The sequence below is a fragment of the Camelus ferus genome, chromosome 2 (assembly GCF_009834535.1).
Source record: "Camelus ferus isolate YT-003-E chromosome 2, BCGSAC_Cfer_1.0, whole genome shotgun sequence".
Classification (NCBI taxonomy): domain Eukaryota; kingdom Metazoa; phylum Chordata; class Mammalia; order Artiodactyla; family Camelidae; genus Camelus; species Camelus ferus.
The window spans coordinates 69,932,745-69,958,158 of record NC_045697.1 but is presented as its reverse complement, the minus strand read 5'-3'; the positions used below and the strand labels follow the sequence as shown (position 1 = coordinate 69,958,158).

Below are 25,414 nucleotides of genomic sequence, written 5' to 3'. Positions count from 1 at the left end.
TAACCTTTGGAAGTTAACCAATACAATTCACTATATTAACAGACTAAAAAGGAAAAATAATATGATCACTTCAAACAGATGCAAAAAAGCATTTGACAAAATCCTACCCCCATTTCAAATAAAAATTCTCAGAACACTAGGAGTAGAAAGGAACTTCCTCAGCCATATAAAGAGCATCTGTGAATAACATAACATAACATCATAATGGTGAAAGTCTGAACGCATTCCCCCTATGATTAGGCACAAGGCAAGGATGTCTGCCGTCATGACTTTTATTCACCATTGTGCTAGAGGTTAGCCATCGCAGTAAGGCACAATAGAGAGAAACAGCATGTGAATTTGAAACTATAATAGAAAATTTTTTAATTTGGGTTTCATCAAAATTATAAATTTTGGTTCTTCTAAAGACACTATTACAAAAAATAATAATAATAAGCCTCAAGCTGGAAGAAAACATTTGCAAAATGTGTATATGACAAAAGGATTATATCTAGAATACATAAATAACCTCTAAACTTAATAATAAAAAGACCAACAACCTAATTTTAATATTTGAACTTACACTTTTCATAACAAGATATATAGATGGCAAGTAAGAACATGAAAAGATGTCACTGGTCATTGGGGAAATGCAAATTAAAACCACAGTATGATACCAATACATAACCACTAGATTAGCTAAAATTTAAAATGCTGACCAGACTTAAGTTTGGCAAGATATGCAGAAAAGTAAACTCTCATACACGGCAGGTGGGAATGTAAAATCGTACAGCCATTTTGGAAAATTCTTTGGCAGTTTCTTAACAACTTAAACACCTATTACAAGACCCAGTCATGCCACTCCAGCATATTCACCCAAGAGAAAAGAAAATATCTACCCATACAAACACTTGTACACAGATGTTTATATCAGCTTTGTTCAAAATTGGAAACAAGCTAAATGTCTATCAATAGATGAACATGTAAATAAATTCTGGGATACCAATAAAATTAAATACTATCAGCAATAAAAAAGGAATGAATGATACACATAACAACATGGATGAATATTAAAATAATTATGCTGAGCTAAAGGAACCAGGTTTTAAAAAAGAGAGTTCACTATAAATTTCATTTACATAAAATCCTAAAAATTGCTTGCTAATCTTTGGTGACAGCAGATAAATGTTTGCGTGTGGGAGGACCAGGGTCATGAGAAAACTTCAGGGAGTAATAGGCATGTTCATTCTCTTGATTTCAGTGGTGGCTTCCCAGGTGTGGATGTACATTTGTCAAAAACGCATCAAACTGTACACTTTAAATATATGCATTTTATAGCATATTAAGTTATACTTAAATAAAGCTGTAAAAAATAATTGTGAAAAGTGCCTTTCCAGGAAGGAATGTGAAGAAAAGGAGAGGAAATGACAGAAGTCAAAACTAACTAGGTAGCTGTAAATAGTTGTTTCCTTACCTTCTGAAGTCCTAAGGGATTCTCACTGGAAGTTCTGAAGCACTCTTTGATTTTTCGACAGGGCTCTGAAATGAGAGTGGGGAAAAACATACTTATATCAAACTGAAGAAAAACTTTCACATGACATATACATCATATGCTGAGATAGATGAGAGTTTATCTGAATTTCATTTAAGGTCAACTCGGGGATACATTTATAAATATTAGAAAACTTGCAGGTAGAATTGTCCTATGATAACATGATAAAAGCATATTTATATTACAAAACTATTTCTATGCCCAGGAAGGTGATTTAAAGAAACACTATAAGAGCTTCCTTGATCTGGGTAAACTGATTTTTTAAAGTGCATATTTAAGTTTAAGAGGAGATATGTGCTGAGTTAAAATTACATCCTTTATTTTACTTATTTCATCTGTCTTTCAATCCTACCCATTTCACACAGTCATCTTACTAAATCCCCTGAATTACCCTAAACTACCTGAATATTTGCTTAACTTCCCTTTGCATTAATTTAAAGATATAGTCTGTGTAAGCGATGCTGTGTTGTTGTTTTTTTACTGAAGCCAACACAACAATTTGTTAAAAGATGAAAAGATTTTATATGTATCCCCAGTAGTAACTGAATTCATTAGTTTTAGCTGAAGAAAGATTTTTTTTTTTTAATTTGGAAAGCTAGCTCTCTCCAAGTAGTGAGAAGAAAGTTATGAATGCTGAGTCTACTCAGTGTTCATCTGATGGCAAACGGAAACCACTCTAGCTATTTTAAGCAAAAATGTCAATAATGCAGGGAATTAGGTGTTTGTAATATCATTGGAAGGACTGGAGCAATGAACTCTGGTCTTGACCTTCACAAATCACTTCAAGAACAACACCGTGCACCTGGCCCACCACGAGGGGCACAGCCTTTATCCCAACTCAGGAGGCATGGCTATGTCAACTGCTGTCACAAAAAGCCCCTGGACCACTGCTGCAGTCAGAAAGCCACCACATCTGCTGACTTGCCTTTTGACATCTGTAAATCCAGAATCTGAACCCTGGGATGTTGCAGTAGGAAACCCCTGTCTCCAGTCATGCTTGGTAGCAGACAGCAACCAAAAAGATGCCTTCAGCCGCGTCCACATCTGCGATACAAATCTTACTAGATGGCACCATCTAATTCTCATCAAGGGACCCTTGCAAATGTAATTTTTAAAGTTTCCCGTTTTACAGTATAAGAAGGGACAGCAGAAAGAAGGTGAACAGGTGGGCTTTAGTTCTTCCTGGCTAGTGGAAAGGAGGGAAGAGGGTGAAGGAAGTGAACAAGTGTGGAGGCTTTAGGATGGAATTACGTAGTAAGTACTCTATGAATGATCCCTTTTATCGTTATTTTTTGGGAAATATATATATACTTTACCACATTATACCAAAATAATTTTCATGTGCCCTGAAACTTAGTAAGAGTTTATAATTATATAAGGCAGGAGAAAGAGAACTAGACACAATTTCTACCAATCAGAATTACTTTTATTGTACTGTGCCTTTTAGATTTTGCCGTACTGTGCTTTTTTCTTACTAGTTTAAGTTGTACAACATAATGATATGTATGTGATCACATGTATATTGCAAAATGGTTATCACAGTTTACTTCGCATTCATCACCATACATCGTTGCCCTTTTTTTCTTGTGATGTGAAATTTTAAGATCTACTCTCATAACTTTCAAATATATAATACAGTGTTATTAACTGCAGTCATCATGCTGTACATTTGGTTAATCCCTTTTAATTTAATTTAATAAATATTAATTAATTGAATTGAATTGTTTGCTAAAGACCAAGCATTGGGCTGGGACCCGAGGAGATACCAAAAGTTGCAAAAATACACAAAGCAGTAACACTGGGCCCTGACCTTAAGGAGGTGACCATCCCATGGGGAAGAGGTAAACATGCAATTCCATCCTTATTACGTTTCCCTGACTTACTTTGTGTCTGTGGTAGTTTCTGCACCACTATTGGCTGATACTCATTTTTGGTACCCCTTAGCTACTTTGTAGAGATTAGAGACTAGAACCATAACAAATTTGTCTTGGGCACAATTAACAATAACAATGATAATTTTAAGTAATATTTATTAACATTATTGAACTACTGGATTGAGATTAGATGAGTAAAAAAATTTTATAATGAATAACCTATTTCACAGTGAGGAAATTTCATGACTGTTTAAAAATGACTGCAGCTATATGAACAATCATACAGATTTTTTTCCCTCCTGATAGTTTGCAGGAGGCCTCAGGAAAGATTTCGTGAGTGGAGAGGGACTCACCAGAATGAGGCCGTGGGGGCGCTCTGAGCCTGTTTGGGCCTGGTGAGGCTCCTCTGACGGGGCTCTCCAGGGCTGCAGTGCTGGGTGGGTAACTGCATTTGGCATACGGTATCTCGTCCTTCTCTGAGTGGTTGAACTGGCCGGCACCCCACAATGTTCTGAATGAGTCCTCATCATCATTCACGGTACAGATCGGAATGTTATTCAAACCTAGGTGAATAAGATCAAAAGAACAAACGACCAGGTTAGATTTTGGCAGGTTTAGTTTGAATGATCAGCAATTTCTCAACCAGATACTATGAAATGTACATAAGATGTCAGGCTTCAAATTGTATGAACCAGTGCTAGGTGGACATTCTTTGAAAGTCAGTGTAGCAAATGATGTTTGCAATATACGCTTCCTTACAATGTCCTGCCATCTTGTTAGCTTTGGGAAGCAAGCCCACATCTTTGATCTTGGTCTGGGAGTCCAGCGGAGTAGATGTGCTTCTCTCCCAGACAGACCTTTCGTTTCCCGTCTTGACGATGACAAAGAGGGATTACGACAAAGTCTAAATCACGAATACCGGATTTAGACTTCTGAAAGCACCCAGAATGTCCCAGTGTAACAAGTCCTAAATGACGTATACTGGCTCTTCTTTTGTCCTGACAGAAGGCAAAAAGCTGTTGGAGCTAAGGATAGGAGGCAGGATAAGGGAGATTGCGTGGGAAGGAAGGAAGGAAAACTTGGTATAAAGGAACTCCCTTCCTCACGTCAGAGCTTTCTGGGTTCAGTCACTCTCCTATAATAGCTGTTTGCTTTTGGCTCAAATACTGAATTACAGACAGGCCCTCTTTTCAGTATCAACATTGTGTCACGTCGAATCAGACAGCTTAGGAAATGGGCACGTGCAGGGCCCTGTTCTGTTAATCAGTGAATTATGAGAGGTAGTAATAGATGGCTGCTTTGTCTCCCAAGAAGTCGCACAGGAAGCGTCTGGAGTGTTTTGCATATTTGCTCATTCTTCCAAATCTCCTCCTAGTACTGTCAGTTCACCCCCTTCTTATCCATCTGCTTAAATGACATCAAAAACGTCTTTGCTGACAACCCTGCCTGCAAAGCATCCCATCAGGCTCTGTCCCCTGTGCTCTTGTACTCTGCCCACAGCATCTGCTTGCACACTGCTGGGCTGAGCAGCGCTAGAATGTCAGCTTCACGAAAGCATGGAGCTGTCTCTTGTTTGCTGCTCTATTCCCAGTGTCTAGAAGAGTCCCTGGCACAAAGTTGGTGCTCTGTGGTTCTTTGTTAAATAGACGAATAACACAGCCAAATATAAATCTTTAATTTAGTCTAATACTTAGAACTTTACTGATAGTAACTGGTACCAAATAGAAATGAGGAAAAAAAATTGAAGACAGCATCACGTCTTATCATTCTATGTTAAGCACCTGGGTGAGTGATTGGCCCATGCACATAGTGAAAAGTTGCCTACCAAATATAATAAATAAAATATCAACCCAGAGACAAACCAATGGAAAAGTCCTATTTTCTCTGCTACTTCCTTTAATTAGTAAAAATGTGTGTTATGTGTGTGCGCACGTTGTGTGTGTCTGTGTGGGTGGGAGGGCTTTTTTCCCCTTCATTTCTACTTTTGTTTTCAGCTTTGTTTTTCTTACTCATCCACATATTTCCTTTTCCAGTGGAAAAATATATTTAACAACATATACATGTAAATATATCATATTGGACATAAGTAATAAAGAATTCATATTCCATCTATACAAGAGTTAGGAAAGAACTCTATAAAAATATGCAAAGGGTCAAATGAAATGGCTTTAAAGTGGTTTCAGAGTCAAATGGGACAACATTAAATGATTTAAAGTTAGCCAGGGAAATGGGACATTCAATCCAGCAGTGAAGGAGGTTAGAGACAATCTTGGCGAGAGTTTCATTAACTTCTTTGAATATGCGGGAGCCTTGGGCCCTAGAAAGACCAGCTCCCTCTACAGGGCATCAGGTATCTGTTACTCTAGTGATTCTAAAGGACCCACCTTGTGGGCGAGGGTCAGGTGAAGATGAAAATCTCACATCCTTGCTAATTCTCTGATAGGCAACCTCAGTTTGATGAGAAAGTAGCTTTATTACTAATGCTACTAAGTTGGTAAACAGTAAGAAAGTGTTTTAAATGATGTGGTTTCTTTGTTTATAAATTTGATTTATTTAATCTACAGTAGTTATCTACAGCTTGGCAAGAATTTGCTTGTTAAGGATGTGAAATATTTCAAAGGAAATCAGATATATTCAATGAGTAGTTGACATTTAAAGCTTTTAAAGGGTATTTATTAACTAAGCTTGTAACGGGGAAAATGGCCAAGGACTTCGCTGTGAAGGGATTTGAACATTTACTGCAGAATCATTGGGGGAAAAATGCTGTAAAGGAGAAGTCATGGGGATAGGAAAAAATATAGTACTATATGGTGTGACAGAAACTAAATTTTAAAATGTGAAAGACAGCAAGGTAAGAGAGAGGGAAAGAAGGAGGGAGAGATGAAAGCAGGAAGGAGGGAAGGGAGGGAGAGAGAAAGGGAGGCGAGAAAGAAAGGATTGAGAGAGAGAAAAAAAATGCATAAAATATGTGCTTCTCCAGGGCTGGTATTTAGCATGGAGATGCTAGCATGACTGTATAGTTTGTTAAAAATTGAAATAACTTTCATTCCACTTGGTCAACTGCTGCCCTGAGCTTCCTGAGTGGCCCCTTTGGCACCTCTCCAGGTCCCCTTCCTATCACTCAAGTAAACCAAGGCTTAAGGCTGGCACAGAGGGTGTCTGCAGGCCTCTGCTCTAGCTCCAGTGCTGGTCCCCGTAGTCAATGCCTGGGCCTCACCAGCGGTTAAATATTTTGAATAATAACCCTGTGTTTATCCACCATAATCATCAGGTAGCCCAAATATATAGGAGAGAGAGACATCCTAGAACCCTGAGTCACCTTACCTTTGATGTGGCAGACCCTTCTGGGATGAGGGGTGTGCCTGACTAGAAAACAGCTTCCATTTCTCGCTGAAATATGGCTGCCTCTGCTCTCAAACTGAGGAGCAGACACTGGGGACTTCAGGCTCATGTTCATGGAGTGCTGGTTCCCCCTCTCCACTGTTGCCACAAAAGGCCTTGGAGTCTCCCTTGTTAACCTCACTTCCGGGCGTGCTCAGATCCTGAAGTCACAGAAGGACAGTCGTTCTGACAAGGGGTTCTAGGCATTTTCTCACACATCTAACATTTCTCCACCTTCTTTGCACGGAGTTGTCACTCATGTCAAAGCAGTGTGAGGCTCTTATTTTAAGACCAAATGTTTTGAGAACATTGAAATCAAAATAGGCATGAGGGGGAAAGAAAAAAGTTTTCCCTGGAAAAATCAAAGCATTTGTGAGAAACATAAAATACATTCTACACTTAATTACATTAAAGTCACTGTTGGCTTACCAACATAAAAATATATAACATGGTTATCAATTTTGATAAAGGAAGTTAAAGTAACAGCTTTAAAATGCAGCACCTACAAACATGCTTTACATTAATTTAACTGTAAATAAGGACTTTCATACTGTACTTTAAGAAAACCAACATCTTAAATTTGTATCTTCTAAAAGGATGGTAAAACTTGAAGGAGAAGAAAAATCCAGTAGCAAAAGAATGATATTACATCTATAGATGATAAACTGGAGAACCTCTGGCATGTTGTTATTTATAACATTCAGTAACATTTAATGATTTTCTCTCAATCACTCAGCAATCATTTATTAGACACCTACAGTGTCATAGGCCTAAAGGATAAAAGATAAAGTTACATCCCTTAGGGAATTCACAATCATGTGGAAAAGAAAATATATGGATTAGGAACATAGGAAAGAGTTTAATTTTCTTGAAGGTGATACACTAGTCTTGAAATTTAAGAAGCTTGTTGTATATTTTCTATCTTACACGGAAGTCTTATGTATCATAGTATTGGGAAATACACATTTTATTTCTATAGCAAAGAGTTTTTCTGGTTAGAATAATTTGCAGTGTCAAAATACATCCATATTTCTAGAAATCGATCTCAAGATTTTCTTGAGGCCAATATTTTTAGTTCATTGACTATTTTTTAAGAGAATCTATGTTCAAGTTTTTCTTGGTATACATTGAGTATATGGCATATAAATTACCAGCTATAAATTAGGTTGCCACAAAACATCTGATTTTTGTAAATTCTAAAATTATTCTAGGCTGAATAAAATACATTCAAATATTTTAAATTCAGAAAATACTATTATCTAACAATAAAAAAGTATGTGAGGAGTTAGTTCCAGCTTTGTGTAACTCAAACCTTAGACTTACTCATTCTACTTTCTGAGTAGGGCCTTTTGTAAGTTCAAGTCAGTAAATTCATTTTTTATCTTTGCTGGGGCAAAAGGGTACAGTAGACAATTTAGGAGGTGGAAAGGACACTGAACTGGAATTTTAAAATGGAATTTATGGCCCTAGCTTTGCCATTAATGAGCAAAGTGACCACAGATGGATTGTTTTATTTTCCTAGATTTTTATTTGCTCGTCTGAATGAAACCTGATGGAATTGACTTAGATGCTAGCTGGGATACTCAGCTATTCTACTGTGTGGTCTTCTCCACACCAATTCTCTTAGGTTAATTTGAAGGGTATTTTCAAATTCCCTTATTTTTTTAGGGAACTTGAAAATACTTTAAATTCTGGTATAAAAAGTCGAAAAGCAAATAATGCAGAGAATTCTTCTTCCCCCTGTGAAAATCGCAGTGCCTCAGGGAAGTCGGAAGCTCATCTTGCTCTTGTATTTTAAAAGGGGCTATAATGCTTACTCTTGGATTACAGAAAATTTAATAATCTGATGTTATGGCTTTTATGTTTCTATTGGAAGTTCCGATGCTAAAAGAATAAAGCCAATATATATTTTATCCACATCTTTCATTAACAATTCTATCAGATCTAAAATATACTTTATGTACTATTAAGAATCTGATCTAAACTTAAATTTTCAGAAATGAAGTAAATGAATGACTCAGGACAAAGTTGTGCTTTGAATTGTTCCAGCAAGTGATCTAATGACAGAAAAATAAAATTATCTCTAACCTGCAGAAAAGCAAAACTATGTTTTGCTCTGTTAAAGACACTGTTAAAAAAGTGAAGAGACAGGCTACCAACTGGGAGAAAATATTTGCAAAACACATATCTGATAAAACACTTGTATCCAAAATATACAAAGAACAAATTAAAACTCAACAGTAAGAAAACAAACAGCCCAATTAAAAACTGGGCAAAAGATCTGAATGCCTCATCAAAGATGATTATCAGATGACAAATAAGTGTGCACATGAAAAGATACTCAACATCATTTGTCATTAGGGAATTGTATATTGAAATAATGCAATACTGCTACACACCTATTAGAAAGGCTAAAATCCAGAACATTGACAACACCACACGCTGGCAAGAATACGGAGCAACAGGACCTCTCATTCCTTGCTGGTGGGAATGCAAAATGGTACAGCCATTGTGGAAGACAGTTTGGCAGTTTCTTACAGAGCTAAATATATTCTTACCGTATGATCCAGCAGTAACACTCCAGGTGCCCACCCAAAAGAGCTGAAAGCTTACGTCCACACAGAAACCTACAAATGAATGTTTATTCATAATTACCAAAAATTGGAAGCAACCAAAGTGTCCTTTAATAGGAATGGATAAATAAACTGTAGTGCATCCATATAATGGAATACTACGCAGTGCCAAAAAGAAATGGGCTTTCAAACCATGAAAAGACATGGAGGAAACTTAAATGCATGTTACTAAGTGAGAGGGGTCACTCTTTCATTTGAAAAGGCTACATACTGTCTAATTCCAAATATATGACGTTCTAGAAAAAAGCCAAACTATGGAGATAGTAAAAAAAAAAAAAGATCAGCGGTTGCCAAGGGTTCCAGAGGAGAAGTCAGGGAGGAATGAGAGTGAAGCTAACCCATGCTATACTGGTGTATACTGTCATAATAGATTCATGGCATTATGCATTTCATCAAAACCCATCGAACTGTATAATGCAGAGGGAACGCTAATGTAAACTATGGTCTTTAGTTAATAATAATGTACAATATTGGTTTATCAATTGTAACAAGTGTATCACACTAATGCAAAATGTTAATAATAGGTGAAACTGGGCAGAGGGGATATGGAACTCCCTGTACTTTCTGATCAATTTTTCTGTAAGCTCAAAAACCACTCTAAAAAATAATCTACTCATTTAAAAAATTCCCCCTCTTGCCTATTTTGACTTTGACACGCTTTAATTGACTAATAATTCATTGCCTGATGATATTAATGGATAGCTTTCCAAAGTTTATGCATTGATTTGGAATAATATTTCTCTATTAAGATTTCTCTTTATAACAAGCATTGATTTTGGACTGTAACTTTTTAAGACATAAACTCAGAAGAAATGAAAGAATCATTCATTCTCATGCAAAAAGGTGGATTTTTTTCTACAAAAGACAGGAGAAATATGAGAAGAACATATTATTAAAATAAGGAATTAATAGAAGTGGAGACCCAGGAAACATATAACTTACTTATTGATAAATAAATATTATCTTTGTTAGAGAACCAGAAATCTCATTGATTTTGTAATGAAGTGACTAAAAATTTTCCTAAGCCAGTATTGGGGAGATCCATCAATGCAAAACTTGTCAAATGTAGATGATGGATTTTGTAGACTAAATCAGTTATAGTTACTTCTACAAATTTGCCAATGGATTATTTACTGGGGACTGAATATGGTCTTGTGATAAACAGTAGGCCTATTTTAAAAACAAACAAAAATTTAAAACAGCATAAGGAAAACACAAAATACACACTTGTTTCCAGTATTTTAGCTTAATAGGTATTTGCTAAAGAATAGGGAGCAGCAGTTCACAGCCTGTTTTCCCCATCATGATGCACATAACAGACAATGTTCACATGGAAGACGCATTCCCAGCACATGTTCAGATCTTAAAAGACTGAATCCCAAAATTGTGGGGAAGCAAAGTACCAAAAAAAGGTTTCAATCACCGTAACTACAGTGTGTCGGTAACAGCTGTATAAGCGGGTTCTAACTCCCATCTTTCCAATCAGGTAAGCATGTGGCATTACAACAAAATGCCAGCGATAGTGTTAGAGAACTTACAAATCTTTGTATTAATTCTTTTTAAAAAACAAAACAGTTGGCAAATATGAACATTGTAGTTATTATTAGTAAATATCCTGGGTCTTGCCTCACTGCCTGTTTCTTGCAAAACCTAGACTGAGACCTGACTTAGAGGATACACGCAAAAGATTTGCTGAATGAAAGTAGCCACGTTCTGTTTATAATTCTACTTTAATTGTGATGCTAACACCGTGCTTTCACCCTGAGGAGAAAGAGAAAAACCTGTGTAGAGTTAACTCTGTGGGAAAAGCCAATTAAAATTATCATTCACCTTTCAGAGAATTGTGTAAGTACTTCTGAGAACAGCATTTCCTTTTCTAAATCCTCTTGCATCTATTGATTTATTAGTAAATTGTTGAACTTTATTTAGACCACGTGACAAAAAATCCTCAAAATCAGCGGTTTTAAAAACATTATTAATCGATCTAGTCCTGGCCACTGTTACTTAGAAAATACCATGGAAATCTGTATTAAATATTAATATTCTTAGTCCAAAACAGCACATGTGCCAAACGTCTGCTTACAGAAGGAGAACACAGTGTGTGACCAATGAGCCGCTGACAGTTACTATGAATTCCTAGGGATGTAAAGACCATTATTTAGGTGAGGACTGCTGGACCGCTCTGCATTTGCAGAGCCCCTAGCCTAGGGTACGTACCACTCAGGTCTGCCAGTGGCTCCCTCCCTCACTTCATTCATTGCTCTGTCCAAACAAGACTTTCTCCAAAAGACTCCCTTACCCCTCTCCAAGGTAGCTTCCACCATCACTCCCAGCCTCATTCACTGTCCCTCAAACCCCCTTAAGCTGTCTTCATGTCTTCATAACACATAATGTGTGTCACTCTTCGACATTTTTTTTTTTTACATTTCTGTATTTATTTTCTGCTTCTCTCAACAGGACATAATAATCAAGCAGGCAGTGATCTGGTCCAGTTTTCCACCTGTGTACTCCCAGTACCTGTCACAGTTTATGCTCTATAAGTATTTATTAAATGAAGGTAAATATTTCCACAGACTAAATGTCTTTATCCCACAAACTCAGCATATTTTATTTATATGATCTCCTCAAAGATAGGTGGTTTACTTTAAAAGATAATGCCCATTTCCTCAAAACCAATTAATTGGCTTTTACATGAACTTGATTGAGGTCCATTAACTAATCATATTTAAAATTTTAGAAAATTACTTTAATGATGAATTTAAAATTATACCTGAGGACAGTTTTAAAAGGTGATCTGGTTGACAGGAACTCAAGGCTGTTGATACCCTACAAGCCTTATAAGGGGTCTGTCATTGATCTCCTTAAATCTTTGCACTGGAGCTGGGAATTTTTAATTGGCAGAGACAGTCTACTGTTTAATGCTTCCAAAAGAATGTAACTGTCTCCCTCCAGTTTCTCCTACTCTGGCTCCAAGGAGCCTATGTGGCTCCCTGGTTGTTAAGATACACTACACAGCCTAGCAACGTGGTAACATTCCTTAGGGAAATCTGCGTTCCAGAACCTCTCCACCTACCATTCTTCTCAGAGCTTCACTTACCCACAGCTTGACAAAACCACGTGGCCGCCGTGACTTTTCTCAGTTTGGAATGTAAACTAGAGCTGAATCAAATATAAAAGAAAAAGAAGAGAGAGATAAAAAGAGGAATTTCAATCATATTGATAAGTCTCTGCAAAATTTTGTTCAAAAAACACACACCATGTAGATGTAATCAAGTCAGGATGTCCACACTGATGATTCGTTCAACAACCTTGAAAAAAATTGAAATTTTAATTAAAAGTCATAAAGAAGCATTAAGTAATACAGTTAAAGTAATAAAATTTTGTGTGAAACGTGAAAATGGACGCTCATACATAGGAATTGCACATGTGCACATACACACATGTGCGTGTACATATATGTTGCTGTCAACCATCAGGATTATATATGCTAGTGCTTCCCAATAATTTTCTTTTCAGACCACACATGACTTAATTTCTGAATTACAGTCTCTGAAAGCAATGTAGCTAATTTCTGAAAGACAAATACTAATTTAAAACAATGCAAGGTTAGAATCTAATCTATTTTCTTGACTGGCCTCAAGAATTAAAGGCTCACCATCTCCCCATGCCTATAAATCATTCAAGACTTATGAATTTTATAGGAGATTTAAAGGATTTTCTAATGTAATTTTTGCATTTTGGGATTTTCATCCTATACTTTGTATCAGTTAGGAGTTGGCTTTCTACAGCCAATAGAAAGATTATTTCTCCCTCACATGAAAGGGTTCAGCAGTCCAGGGTTGGTATAGAAGGTCCGTGGTGTCATGGACTCCGGCTTGTTCCACATTTTAGGTCCATCTTCCTTGATATGTGGCTTCTCTTCTGGAGGTTAACTCTTACCCAAGATGGTTCCTGAAGTTCCAGTCACCCAAATGGCTACTGGCATCAAATCAATAGTCCAGGCAGAAAACAAGAGGAAAGAGGGTAAGAGCAAACAAGGACACATGCTAGCCACATGCTTCCTGTGTCTACCAGGTCTTTCCATGAGTCCCAGGCAATAATCTGGATGCACTGATCACTTGTAGCTGCACAGAAAATGTAGCTTCTTCACAGAGCACATTTCCACCCCTTTCTAAAATAGGGTCTCAGAAAACATTTATTAGGTTATAAGCAGACGTCTCTACCATGGATCCTGACATTCATACCTGACTCCTATGGAGAGGTCTCTACACTCTGTGGGTTGTACCTCTCCTTGGAGGGACCAGGAGTCTGTCAGAGGGAGCTATGCCCCTTGCTATATACTGTGGTTCTGTTATTTTACTTTTATGAGGACTTGTGGGGACCTTTCTTGTCTCATTACTAGGGAAAATGATACAGCTGGTTGGTCTGGGCACAGTTTGCAGTAATTCCGTCAGAACCAAGGGATAGAGATGGCTCTGCGGCACAGCTCAGGGCAGCACACATACCTTGTTGCCCTGGTAACAAACAGACTCCCAATCCAAGACATTCTATTATTTTCAGCAAACAAGAAAAGATATGGAGAGATTTCTTGGCATAAACACATGAATCTGTGCGTGGTGATTAGTAATTTTTAAAACACTGCTAATCATAAGCAGGAAACTGTACAGGTTGTTCACTGTCCTTAGACGTTTTGAGTCTTGTTACGGACAGAATGGCGTCTCCCAAAATTCGTATGCTGAAGCACTAACACCCCCCCCACGACTATATTTGGAGATAAGACCTCGGAGCAGGTAGTTAAGGTTAGATGAGGTCGTAAGAGTGGGGCCTAAACTGCTAGGACTGGTGTCCTTATAAGAAGAGGAAGAGACACCAGAGCACTCTTTGTCTCTATGCACACACAGAAGGAAGGTCGTATGGGGACACAGAGGCGTCCAGATCCTAGTCAGGAAGAGAGGCTGTACCAGAAACCAGCCCTGCCAGCAACTGATCTTAGACTTCCAGCCGCAGAACTGTGAAAAAAATTAATGTCTGTCATTCAAGCCCCCCAGCCTGTGGCGTTATGCTGTGGCAGCCCTGCAGGCGCACACAGGTGTGCACAGGCAGGACACGCTGTGAGGCCCGCTCTCTCCACGTGCGAGCAGCGTGGCCATGTCAGAGCTGCGGACAGATCAGGCCTGTTCCATCTGTATCCTCATTTCACATTTACTGTAAAAATGCTACTGGTGTCTGATTAGCATATAAGAAGGTAATGTAAATAATTTATGAAAGGCAAAGTGCTAATTTAAAACAATGCAAAAAATAAAACTTAATTTCATCTGTCTTACCCATGCTACACTCTGTTCTGTCAATTTTAGGAGCACACGATTCAGTCCTGAATTTGCGACAGATATCCAGCGACCACAGAAGACAGTACTTCGTGATCTCCAAAGTGCGACAAAAGTACTGATGTAAATGTAGTAGGAAGAATTCTTAACTGGCCCCCTAGTCTCCCTCCCCCTTGTACACACCCTGTATTCTCTCCTTCCCTTGATTGTGGGAGCACCCGTGATTATGGTGGTTGTCACTCCTGTGATTACATGCTATGGCACAGATGAAGAGATTTTTGCAGATATAATTAAAATCTCAGATTAGAATTACTTTGAGTTCATCAAACTCTGTTCATCAAATCGTTTGGGGTGGGCCTAGCCTAATCAGGCAAGCCCTTTAAAAGAGATTGAGGCCTTCCCTAAGAACAGACAAGCTCCCCTGCTGCCCTTAAAGATGCAGGCATTCATGAAGCTGCCAACAACCCTGAGAGCTTGAAAGAGGACCCCAAGCCACAGATGAGAGCCCGGCCCCAGCTGGCACCTGGATTGCTGCCTTATGAGACCCTGATCCGGGGACCTAGCTCGAGTTAAACCACACCCACAGTCCTCACCCATGGAAGCTGTGAGGTAACAGCAAAGGTGTTAAGCCAAGATTTAGCAAATTCTGAATCCAGTGACTAGTGGACCCTGAGCTTCTGCCAGGCCCAGGGGTCTGGACTCCACTCAGGCAGTAAGAATCACCAGCATAAGTTTTCAGGATCCCAGAATGTATTTGCTAGCACTCAAACCTACCACTTGCTAACTTACCATCTTTTGGTCTAAAATTAGGATTCAGCTCTGTCTTAACCATGTGCAGTCTACCCATTGTTGACTTACTGGAGTTTTCCTTACTGAAAAGATGTAAGAAAAATAAGGGTTGTGTAATTCTGCTCTCTTTAACTGCTTTTTTCCTCTATTTTTGTTGAAGACATAGCATTAAAACACTAAAAGCTTTGTTATTTGCCCTTAGCTCTTATTTTTAAAAAAATAAGCCTCACTTTACTCCTCTTCCTTTTTAGCTTTGAGACAAAATTCTTGTAAGTCCCCAGACTCTCTTTTATGAACCTTGATTATAGGGCTAAGCTTTCACTGGTTGTTCCAGCAGCAGTGTTTACAGCAGGACGAGTGTAATAGCCAGAACTGGAAACTACCCGAATTCCCAGCAGAAGCAGAACGAATGCATTAGTTGGAGTAGTCACACAGCGGAATACCACAGAGCAGTGAGAAGGACTGACCTGTGACTGCACAGAACGATGAGGATGAAGCTCCCGGACACAACGTGAGTGAGGGAAGTCTGAATCACAAAGAGTGTAAATTGTACAGTCCCCCATTCTCATGAAATACAGCAACAGACAAAACCAGTCTACGGCGTCAGGGGGAGCACAATGATCATGGCTGCACAGGGAGGGTGAGGGGAGGGACAGAGGGAGGAAGGCTCTGAGGACAGGGAAGATTCTGTGTCCTGAACTGGGTGCTGGTTCCACGTGTGGGTTCAGTTTGTGAAAATCACTGAGCTACACACCACTGATGTGGGCACTCTCCTGTTTGAATATGATGCCTCAATAAGAAGTTTCTTAAAAGGTCATTTCCTGAGCGCTCCACCCCTCAAACTTACTGAGTCTGAAATTCTGGGGGGTTTGGGCAGATGTGGGCATAGCTCAGTGGTAGAGTGTGTGCTCAGCATGCATGAGGTTCTGAGTTTAATCCCCAGTATGTCCATTAAAAAAAAAATTCTGGGAACAGAGCCTGGGAGTCTGCATTTTAAGCAGGATTCCCCAGCCTCCGGAGGTTTTAATGCCTAGCATCATCTGAAAGCCATTTGTCTGGGAACCTGGAAAACAAAGGTAGAAATGTAATTTGAATTATTTTTTGAATATAAGTAAATATTTATAAAATTAAAAACATCTTCTTAATCACTTCATTAGTAACTAGTCTTCCTGGTAATGTAAAAATGTGACCCAACACAAACTCCTATCTTTTGGCACACGTTTTGCTTTGTTTTTGTTTATTTTAGCTTTCAGGGGCAAAGATGGTAACCTTAAACTTCTGTCTGATTTTATGGCCAAAAAGATTAATATCTCATGCATTGCACACAGAACAAAGTCAGGAAAGAATTACATCATTCAGGAGAGAGGTGTGTATTAATATAATACTCTCCATTTAAAAAAAAAAAAGAGGGAGGAGCTTCAGTTTGAACTATAATTTACGTAACAATATACATCAGTGTTGTTCCCTTAGATGCCTCTGTGCCTACATATCTAACCTATAGGGAGTCTATTAAAGTATCACAATAGTCAGTTTTTGTTTTGTTTCCATATTGTATTCTCAATAAAGTATTGTGCTATTTCCTCCTAATACACAATGTGCAAATGAGGGGATCCCGGCCTAGTAAGTCTTCAGGTGGATGTGTCTGTATTTCCACATGCACCATGAAACTATATACGCAACACTGTTCTAACCACTCACTTCCTTAGCACCTTGAGACGTTCCCTCTGTGTTTCTCCTATCACCTAGGAAAGGAAAAAATGTACTTAAATCTAGAATGCAGAGAAGTGTTCATTTCCAGGCAAATTTTCCTGAATCGTAGCTCCAAAAATTTTTAATCTGCATTCAAACTTAAGGACACCCATTTTGAAAATTTCCATAGCTGATGTGATGCATAGGAAAGCCTTCAAAACTCTGAGTGACAAGTGCTTGGAGAAGGGAAGCCTCAAAAATGGGAGTCAGTCCCCATTTTAGTTCTTAGAAGGTAGGAACTATTGTTTTTGCAATTACTGTAGCAGTCTTATCGGCCAAAAAAAGGTAGTGTAAAAATAAGACATGACAAATCTCTTTCTACCTTGGAATTCTGCTTTCTGTGATGTTGGCTGCACTGACATGGCAGGTCCGTGTGCAGTGAAGACAGACAGGCACATGCAGGATGCATACCTAACTGCGAAACTGAAGGGTTATGCAGTACTCATGTCCCGCAGCCGCAGGCCACCTTATCTCTGAACTGAGGCGACTCACAGGAGTAACGTGGTCAGGGGAAGCCAGAATTCTCCTTTGGTTCTGCTCCGGTACACAAAGAGTGGTCAGTTGTGTGTGCCGGGGGGTGAGGCTATAAGTGTACGTCTATGTATACATATGGCTCATAGGAATATAAACACAATCTTTTATAAATGCTGTGAAAAAATGAAAAGGAAAAATCACCAAGAATAGTAAATGTTGGGTTTTATAATTTTATAAGCATCTAGAAGTTATTTTAATCTAGGAAGTACTTAATAGGACTGCATAGAGAAAAAGAAAAAGGTCTTGGATTCAGGGAATCTTGGATTCAAATCCCAGGTTCAAATTCCAACTTCATCACCTACTGTGGTATAAGCTGCTTTCCTGACCTCCCTGAAGCTCAGTTTCCTCATCTGTAAAATGAGAATAATACTATTTAGTACACTGGGCTGTTTTTGAGATTAGCTGGTCTATTTTAAAAGCATCTACAAAGAGGCCTGGAAAATAATACAGCCTTATTTTGTCCATATCGTAATGCAATACTACCTAAATATTGTTCCAGAAGCCTAATGCACTGCTGTCCCCTTTTTTATATTTCAGTGGTAAAAATTGTATTCTTGCTTTCAAAACTTTGATGACAAGGAGCATGAAGTCTTTCAAGAAAAAGATCTGGAATGTTTGATTCATCGAGGATGTTTGAATCGTTGAGGCACTGTTTGCCAATCACAACAAAATTTTTCCCCTATTCCTCCATGTAAACTGAATCTGAACTTTTCCCAACAGGCTTCCAGATAACTCAGCCTTTCCCCCCTAGATCATTAGCCCCATCCCGACTACAAACTTTCTACTCAACCCAAGCCCTCCATTGGCCACATCCCTTAAGGCCATACTTACCACATCCCGCAGTTCTTCCCAGACGCGGGCAGCCTCAGATCCCAATGTGGCTTCTCCACACTCGGTCACCCCTAGATTTTTTTTTTTTCAGTATGCCCTCTCTTACTGGTAGTTACCTCTGAAAAGTGATATATTTTAATAGAGTTCACTAAAAAAAGTGATTTGTCGCCTTACATCATGCTGTTACTCTCTGTAATTGTAATGACGTTACACATTTCTTTATGACATTCAGAAAATGACTTGATAAAAATGAAAACTTGTGAAGGGAGGAAAGATGGAAAAAAGAAGTGCATCTCACAGAGTAAGCATATTCATTTTGGTTGTTTATATTTGTTATCTACGTAGCTTCTAATCTGACCCTTGTCTTAAGAGTAAAGTTCTTTAAAGTTATTAAGAAAGAATTCTAAAATCTGAAGATGTAAAATCATTAATATGCAGCTAAAGTTTTCAGGCATGCCACACTGCAAGATATACCATTATAAAATAATGATTAATTAATTCAACAAGCATTTATTGGGTGTCTGTGGTACCTCCTCTGCACCAAGTCACTTATTCCTTGTAAGATGGCACACAGGGACAGCACATTCTTAGTTTAGAAGCAAGTGGTTTCCCATGAAAGAAGATTTCTTAGGTGCTTATTTATGCAGCAGAGGGATGGTAAAACACAGTGAGCAAGAGTATGGGTTTTGCTAATGTTCATATCAGCACTATTTACAATAGTCAAGACATGGAAGCAACCTAAATGTCCATCAACAGATGACTGGATAAAGAAGCTGTGGTATTTATATACAAAGGAATACTACTCAGCCATAAAAAAGAATGAAATAATGCCATTTGCAGCAACATAGATGGACCTAGAGATGATCATACTAAGTGAAGTAAGTCAGAGAAAGACAAGTACCATATGATATCACTTATTTGTGGAATCTTTCAAAAAATTGCACAAATAAAATTATTTACAAAACAGAAAGAGACTCAGAGACATAGATAACAAACTTATGGTTACCAAAGGGGGACGTGGGGGAGAGGGGGGATAAATTGGGAGTTCGAGGTTTGCAGATACAAATTACTATATACAGTAATATATATACAGAACAGGTAAACAAGGTCCTACCGTAGAGCACAGGGAACTATATTCAATGCCTTGTAATAACCTATAATGAGAAAGAATATATATATGGATGTATAACTGAATCACTATACTGTACACCAGAAACTAACCCACTATTGTAAATCAACAATTCTTCCATTAAAAAATAAAAGAGCGTGGGCTTTGCAGCCAGGCAGAGGGATTTATATTCCAGTTCCAATACTACCTGTGTGATTGGGGGTTAAGTTACTTCACTGCTGAGGCTTCAGTCTCATCTGTTAACTGTACATAATAAAACTATTAGCCTCAGAAATCCTTCAGATTTAATGTGATAATGCACAATGTCTGGAGCATAGTGAATATGCTAATTTTTTTATGAAAAAAGATGGAAGAGTACTTTTATTACGGAAGCGCCTGAGCACACATGCTGTCGGTGCCAGCAGGGGCTGGGGGAGAACTGAGCCCTGCAACTCCAGTGCCCCTTCCCCTGCCTCCAGTGCCCATCCGTCTCAAACGGCTTAAAAAAGAATCTGCAAAAAAAATTACAGTAATAAATTTTTTTTTAAATCTGCAACAGCATGGATGGACCTGGAAGTATTATGCTTAGTGACACCAGACAGAGAAAGACAAATGTATATTATCAGTTATACGTGGACTCTAAAAAAAAAACAAAATTTAAAAATAATAATCAAATAAATTGAAAAAAAACAGTTTAAGGATCTCACCAATGATTTTGTTCTGGATTCCAAACTTTCCATCTCTCCCCCAACACAATTACCTGCGAAATAAATCATTTCTTCATCTCATAACTCCCATTAAAAACAACAAATTCAGCAAACCCGGCCTTAACCCTCCCATCCCCAACAACAGGTCTAATCCCCTACTGAACCCTGTACACTTTTGAATCCCTGTGTCATCCAATAAAATAAATAACACTTCCGATGTGCATAGTTCCCTGAGACCTTCCGTGTACTGCAACGTATCACAGGTTACCAAGCTCCTAAAACACGCAAAATATTTGTTCAGTTAAAGGCTTGTCTCTATCTTTTGAGACAGCTCACTAAACTACAAATTAAACATGTCATTTTTCATTAACCTACAGAGGTGTATGTTCCTAAATCTTTTTAAACTTGGCCTTCTTCTCAACAACAAACTCACACAGGGTCCACGTTTGCTCTTGGGAAGAGACGCGGACTTGCCACATTCCTGCACGCCCTCCACCTGCCCAGAGTGAAGATGAGGCTGCCAGGTGGGGCAGGGAGGTGGCGTGTACAGCACAGAAGCTGAAGTGACAGCCAGGCCTGGGCTCATCACTATTGGTCAAGCCTAATTCCAGGCATTACCCAGGTGTCCAGGAAATTAAGGAGGAGGAAATGGTGTCCAATACAGACGAAGATCATATCCAAGCAAATCAATCACAGAATGGCTGTAAAAATCCAAAATAATGCCCAGTATTTAGCCTACAGATATTCATAACAGTGTTGATTTTTATAGCAAACACACAAATGAAATAAAAGAGGGCACCGATTAGATACTCGTAGGTAAAGCTACAGAACGGTATGCAATAGCATGGCAGATGCTCGCTGTTGTTACGTGAAAAGAACAGCTTATAGAACAGTGAGAACAGTAGAACCCTATACATTTTTTTAAATAAATATTTATGAAACAGATATCCAAAAATTCCCTGAACTTCAGGGTCACCAATTGAACTAACAATAGTTGAAATTTCCATTCCATTAGGTTGTCAACAAGTCTAGATGTTTTTTTCCAGTTTCCCTTTCATCTGAGGGGTCACTAAGTAATTCTAAAAGTATTTCACAGAAGATACCTGTTTTCCCTTGTCCCTTTGGCGAGCCCCTCCCCTCACCACAGGCTGTTAGCCTGGGCTCCTCTGCGGGTCACTTCCTGCCATTTCCTGACCAGCTTCTCCAGGCTGCACCCAATCTCCCAGGGCTCTGGCCCCAAGTGTAACAGACACTCCCAGTACTAATTAAAAAGCAAACATTATCACACTTTCTATGCCCCAATTACTATCCTAAGCACTTTATATTTCTCCTTCACAAAGCCATACGAGGATGCTATTACTAACACTGCTTTATAGACGAGGAAACTGAGGCACCAAAGACTCAGAACTTGGCCACACAGCTGGAAAATAGCTGAGTCAGGATTCACAGCCCAGGGTTCTGGCTCAAAGGCTCTGCTCTTATCTGAGAAGCTACCATGTCCGCACTGATTCCCCAGTGCATGGAACTGGGTGGTGATCGCCAATAAAATGTGACCAAGGGTGAGAAAGAACAGGAGGGAGTTGAATTGAAGGAAACATAAAACTGAATTTTGCATCTCATGGCACCTTAATGGCCAGTATAATCTTCACCCCACAGTCATGATCTACCCCAGGGCCTGGCCCACATCTCCCCACCCCTACAAACACACACACACACACACACACACACACACATACAGTCCCCAGAGGGCATCGTGTGGACCGTATTTCCAGTAACCTCGGTCCAGGTCCAACCTCCCGTCTGTGAGGCCAGACAGAGGGTGGCTCTTACCCTGATACTTGGGATTGGCCTCCCAGTCAACATAAGGATAAAGAAGGTTCTAGAGAAGGATCTTTCTTTGCTTCTTTCAATTTTTGGTGGCTCCAGGCATTCCTTAACTGCAACTGCTTGACTCCAATCTCTGCCTCTGTTTTCACAGGACCTTCTCCATCTCTCTGTGTATCTCCTCTGTGAGTTACTTATGAGTTGTCATTGGATTTAGGACCTACATGAATAATCGAGGATGATTTTATCATGAGATCCTTAGCTTAATTACCCCTGTAAAGACCCTTTTCCCAAATAAGGTCACATTCATAGGTTCCAAGGGATTAGGATACAGACACATCTTTCGTTGAATGGGGCCACCATTCAACCCAGTACGAGGTGATTGTAGCAGCATGGAGCTTTTAAACAGGATACTGTGGCAAGAGAATCAGTGCGTGAGCGTGTGTGTGCATGTGCATAAGAGTTAAAGTAATCTAGGAGTCTATTTCTAGTGTTCGCAGCTGAAACTCAGCTAACATAAGCAAGTTACCCAGAGTTACACAGAGAGCTGGTGGCAGAACTGGTCCCATATTTGGAATAACCAAGAGGAATGCTACGTCATCAGCCTGGGGAAGCTGAGAGCTTCGCAAAATTCAGGCTTTCATGAATAAGCTATTTGTTTCTCATGCTCCTAGTCCCTCATCTGAATAAAAGGGAAAAAAACAATGGAAATGCTTTTTCAGTTTCTTGGGGAAATTTAGGATGGATGAGCTTACTTCAGATCACCAGCCAACAACACAGAAAAGGGGAGATAAAACATTTACTTTTTCCAGCTTTGGGATCTGATTACTTTCAGTTCCTATCAGGTGTTCTCCCTAAATATTCATCACTGTGAGAACTCAAAATGGACTGCTTCTCAACTATTCTCCTGGATGTGAGAAGAAATACTCCATTCATTAGAAGAGGTGCTATACATTTGATGTTTAAGTGTTTATAAAAAAAAAACGAAAGAGCATTCTCTGTCATTTGCATACCCACATTGTATATTTCACAGATAATGAGAGGTTAGGGTGATAGTTTGTTTCTGATTTGTTGTAGTTAAGGAAAAATTGCTATAGGTTATAAAAAGGGGGGAAAGGAGTATTGGTGTGCCCATTTTAAAAATAGCTAATTATATATATTTCATTTATAGTGGTTGGTATCTGCAAATTCTGAACTCCCATTTTATCCCTTCCCACCCACTTCTCCTCCTGGTAATAACCATGAGTTTACTTTCTGTGTCTGTGAGTTTGTTTCTGTTTTGTAAATAAGTTCATTTGTGTCCTTTCTTTTTAGTTTCCACATATAAGCGATATCCTATGGAACTGTATAGCATAGGCAGCTATATTCAATATCTTGTTGTAACCTATAATGAAAAGGAATATATATGTGTATATGTATGACTGAAACATGTCGTACACCAGAAGTTGACACAGCATTGTAAACTGACTACAATTCAATTATTTTTTAAGTTAAAACTATTTCTAAAAACCCAGCCAATTATATACTATCTAAACTTGTCAGAAGGATATTTCAGGGTGGTTTTGTTTTTGTTTTTGTTTTGGATTCAAGATTGTTTTCAAACTAATGTTGCTAATCCAACTCTACCAATTCCTCTGAAAGAGATTTTTATTCCCGTCACAAAGTTAAAGTGCCATGTTTACCACTAGGTGGCGCCAACATGCTATAGAGAGACTTGGCCCGGGTCCGCTTGGGGGAAAGGAGCCTGAGTGGAAGCCTTTAGTAAGAGGCAGGAACTTCTGTAGTCATTCAGTTCCCTAAACTAATAAACCCTTTAGAAGGAAAAACTCAGCGAAGACTTAGGTATAGTCCTTTCAGTAAGAGACTCTTGATAAGCTGGAACATCTGCAGTAGATTGCTTTCACTAGTGGACCTGACATTCTCCATCTCGGCACAGCCATTTACTAGCAGTGATCTTCAGTTTCCTCTTCATTAAAGGTGAGCTATAAATGCTTATAATATTATATCCCAGGATAAGCAGAATGGACAATAAAAATAATATTTCTACAAAAATGCCTTAAAAACTCAAAGTGCTAGAGAACCATGGCTACCATTGACTCCTCAGTTGTTATTTCAGGATGACAACATGGACAAACATGATTCTCAGTCCCAGGTGTACCAAAGAATTACTTGGGGATTTCTGTTTTTCCTGGAAAGCTTTCCAGATATATGGCTAGAATCCACCCTCTATGCTAGCTCAATAAATATTTACTGTATGCACATGAATACATGAATGAACAAATACATAGAACAAGTATGGAGGTGATGAGAACTAAGGGTCTGCCCAGAGACAGACTCTTCTGCCTGGATTGGGCACTGGCCCCGAGAAAGCACAGGCAAGCTCCCAGCAGTGACAGCCACTGTGCTTCCAGAAAAGTGGCAGTCTGGGTAGCTGCAGTAACTCTGAAGGACCTGGATACGAATAGACCATGTGCAGAGGTCAGTAGATTGAGAGTTTCCCCAGAGAATGCTGAGTTTATTAATATCTGGCACCAGGATTCTATACCCAAGTTGAAAACACAGCGTCTACTTCTAATCTATGGCTGGTAATCCTAGGGGAAAAGCTAGCATCCTAGACCTAGGATTTCCTAAGTATTTGCTTCCTTTGAAGGCTGGTAAGATTGGTCTCTGTGTGGCTAGGGACCAGAGGAGGGCCACAGGGTGACCTCTGCCCAAGATAGCACAGGTGCCCCTTGGGCAGCTTCATTCCTGCCAAGCGCTGACACACAGCCAGCTCTACCATATGTGGAATAACCATGAAGGTCCAGAGAGCTAGACATTCTGGCCCAGCCCAGCCAAAACAAAACAAAAGTCTAGCTCTTATTTTTTAGAGATGGTCTCGGCATTCATAAGGAAAACTAAAAATTTACAGAATTCCTTTAACTAACAATGGCATCACTGACCACATGATCTAAATTTGTTTCCTGTGTGAATGTACTGGGGGGAATTTACCTTTGCAGTGCGGTGCACATTTACCTGTGTGTAAAGCCAGACTCTATTTTACTATCCGTGGCAGTGAAATAGAGCAGGTATCTGAAATCTCTCATACCCAGTTTTTTTAATGCCTTCCTCAAAGGGTCATTATAAGTT

General features: G+C 39.0%; 1 protein-coding gene across 3 annotated transcripts in view; it reads right to left on the bottom strand.

Moving 5' to 3' along the window:
- C2H4orf17 (chromosome 2 C4orf17 homolog) overlaps window positions 1-25,414 on the bottom strand; it is an 86,875-nt gene that overhangs the window by 13,002 nt on the left and 48,459 nt on the right. The window contains exons 5-15 of one of the 3 annotated variants that reach the window (XM_032460392.1): window positions 22,292-22,505; window positions 20,462-20,514; window positions 19,761-19,800; window positions 17,693-18,764; window positions 13,235-16,595; window positions 12,676-12,727; window positions 12,517-12,578; window positions 9,345-9,413; window positions 6,730-6,947; window positions 3,759-3,968; window positions 1,454-1,518 (exon numbers count right to left, since the gene is read on the bottom strand). In XM_032460392.1, the coding sequence (XP_032316283.1) occupies window positions 1,454-1,518; window positions 3,759-3,968; window positions 6,730-6,862 (408 nt within the window). In that variant the 5' untranslated portion in view covers window positions 6,863-6,947; window positions 9,345-9,413; window positions 12,517-12,578; ... (4 more) ...; window positions 20,462-20,514; window positions 22,292-22,505. Of the gene's footprint in view, window positions 1-1,453; window positions 1,519-3,758; window positions 3,969-6,729; window positions 6,948-9,344; window positions 9,414-12,516; window positions 12,579-12,675; window positions 12,728-13,234; window positions 16,596-17,692; window positions 18,765-19,760; window positions 19,801-20,461; window positions 20,515-22,291; window positions 22,506-25,414 lie in introns of those variants that run through there. The other 2 variants (XM_032460397.1, XM_032460398.1) reach the window with 2 other exon arrangements.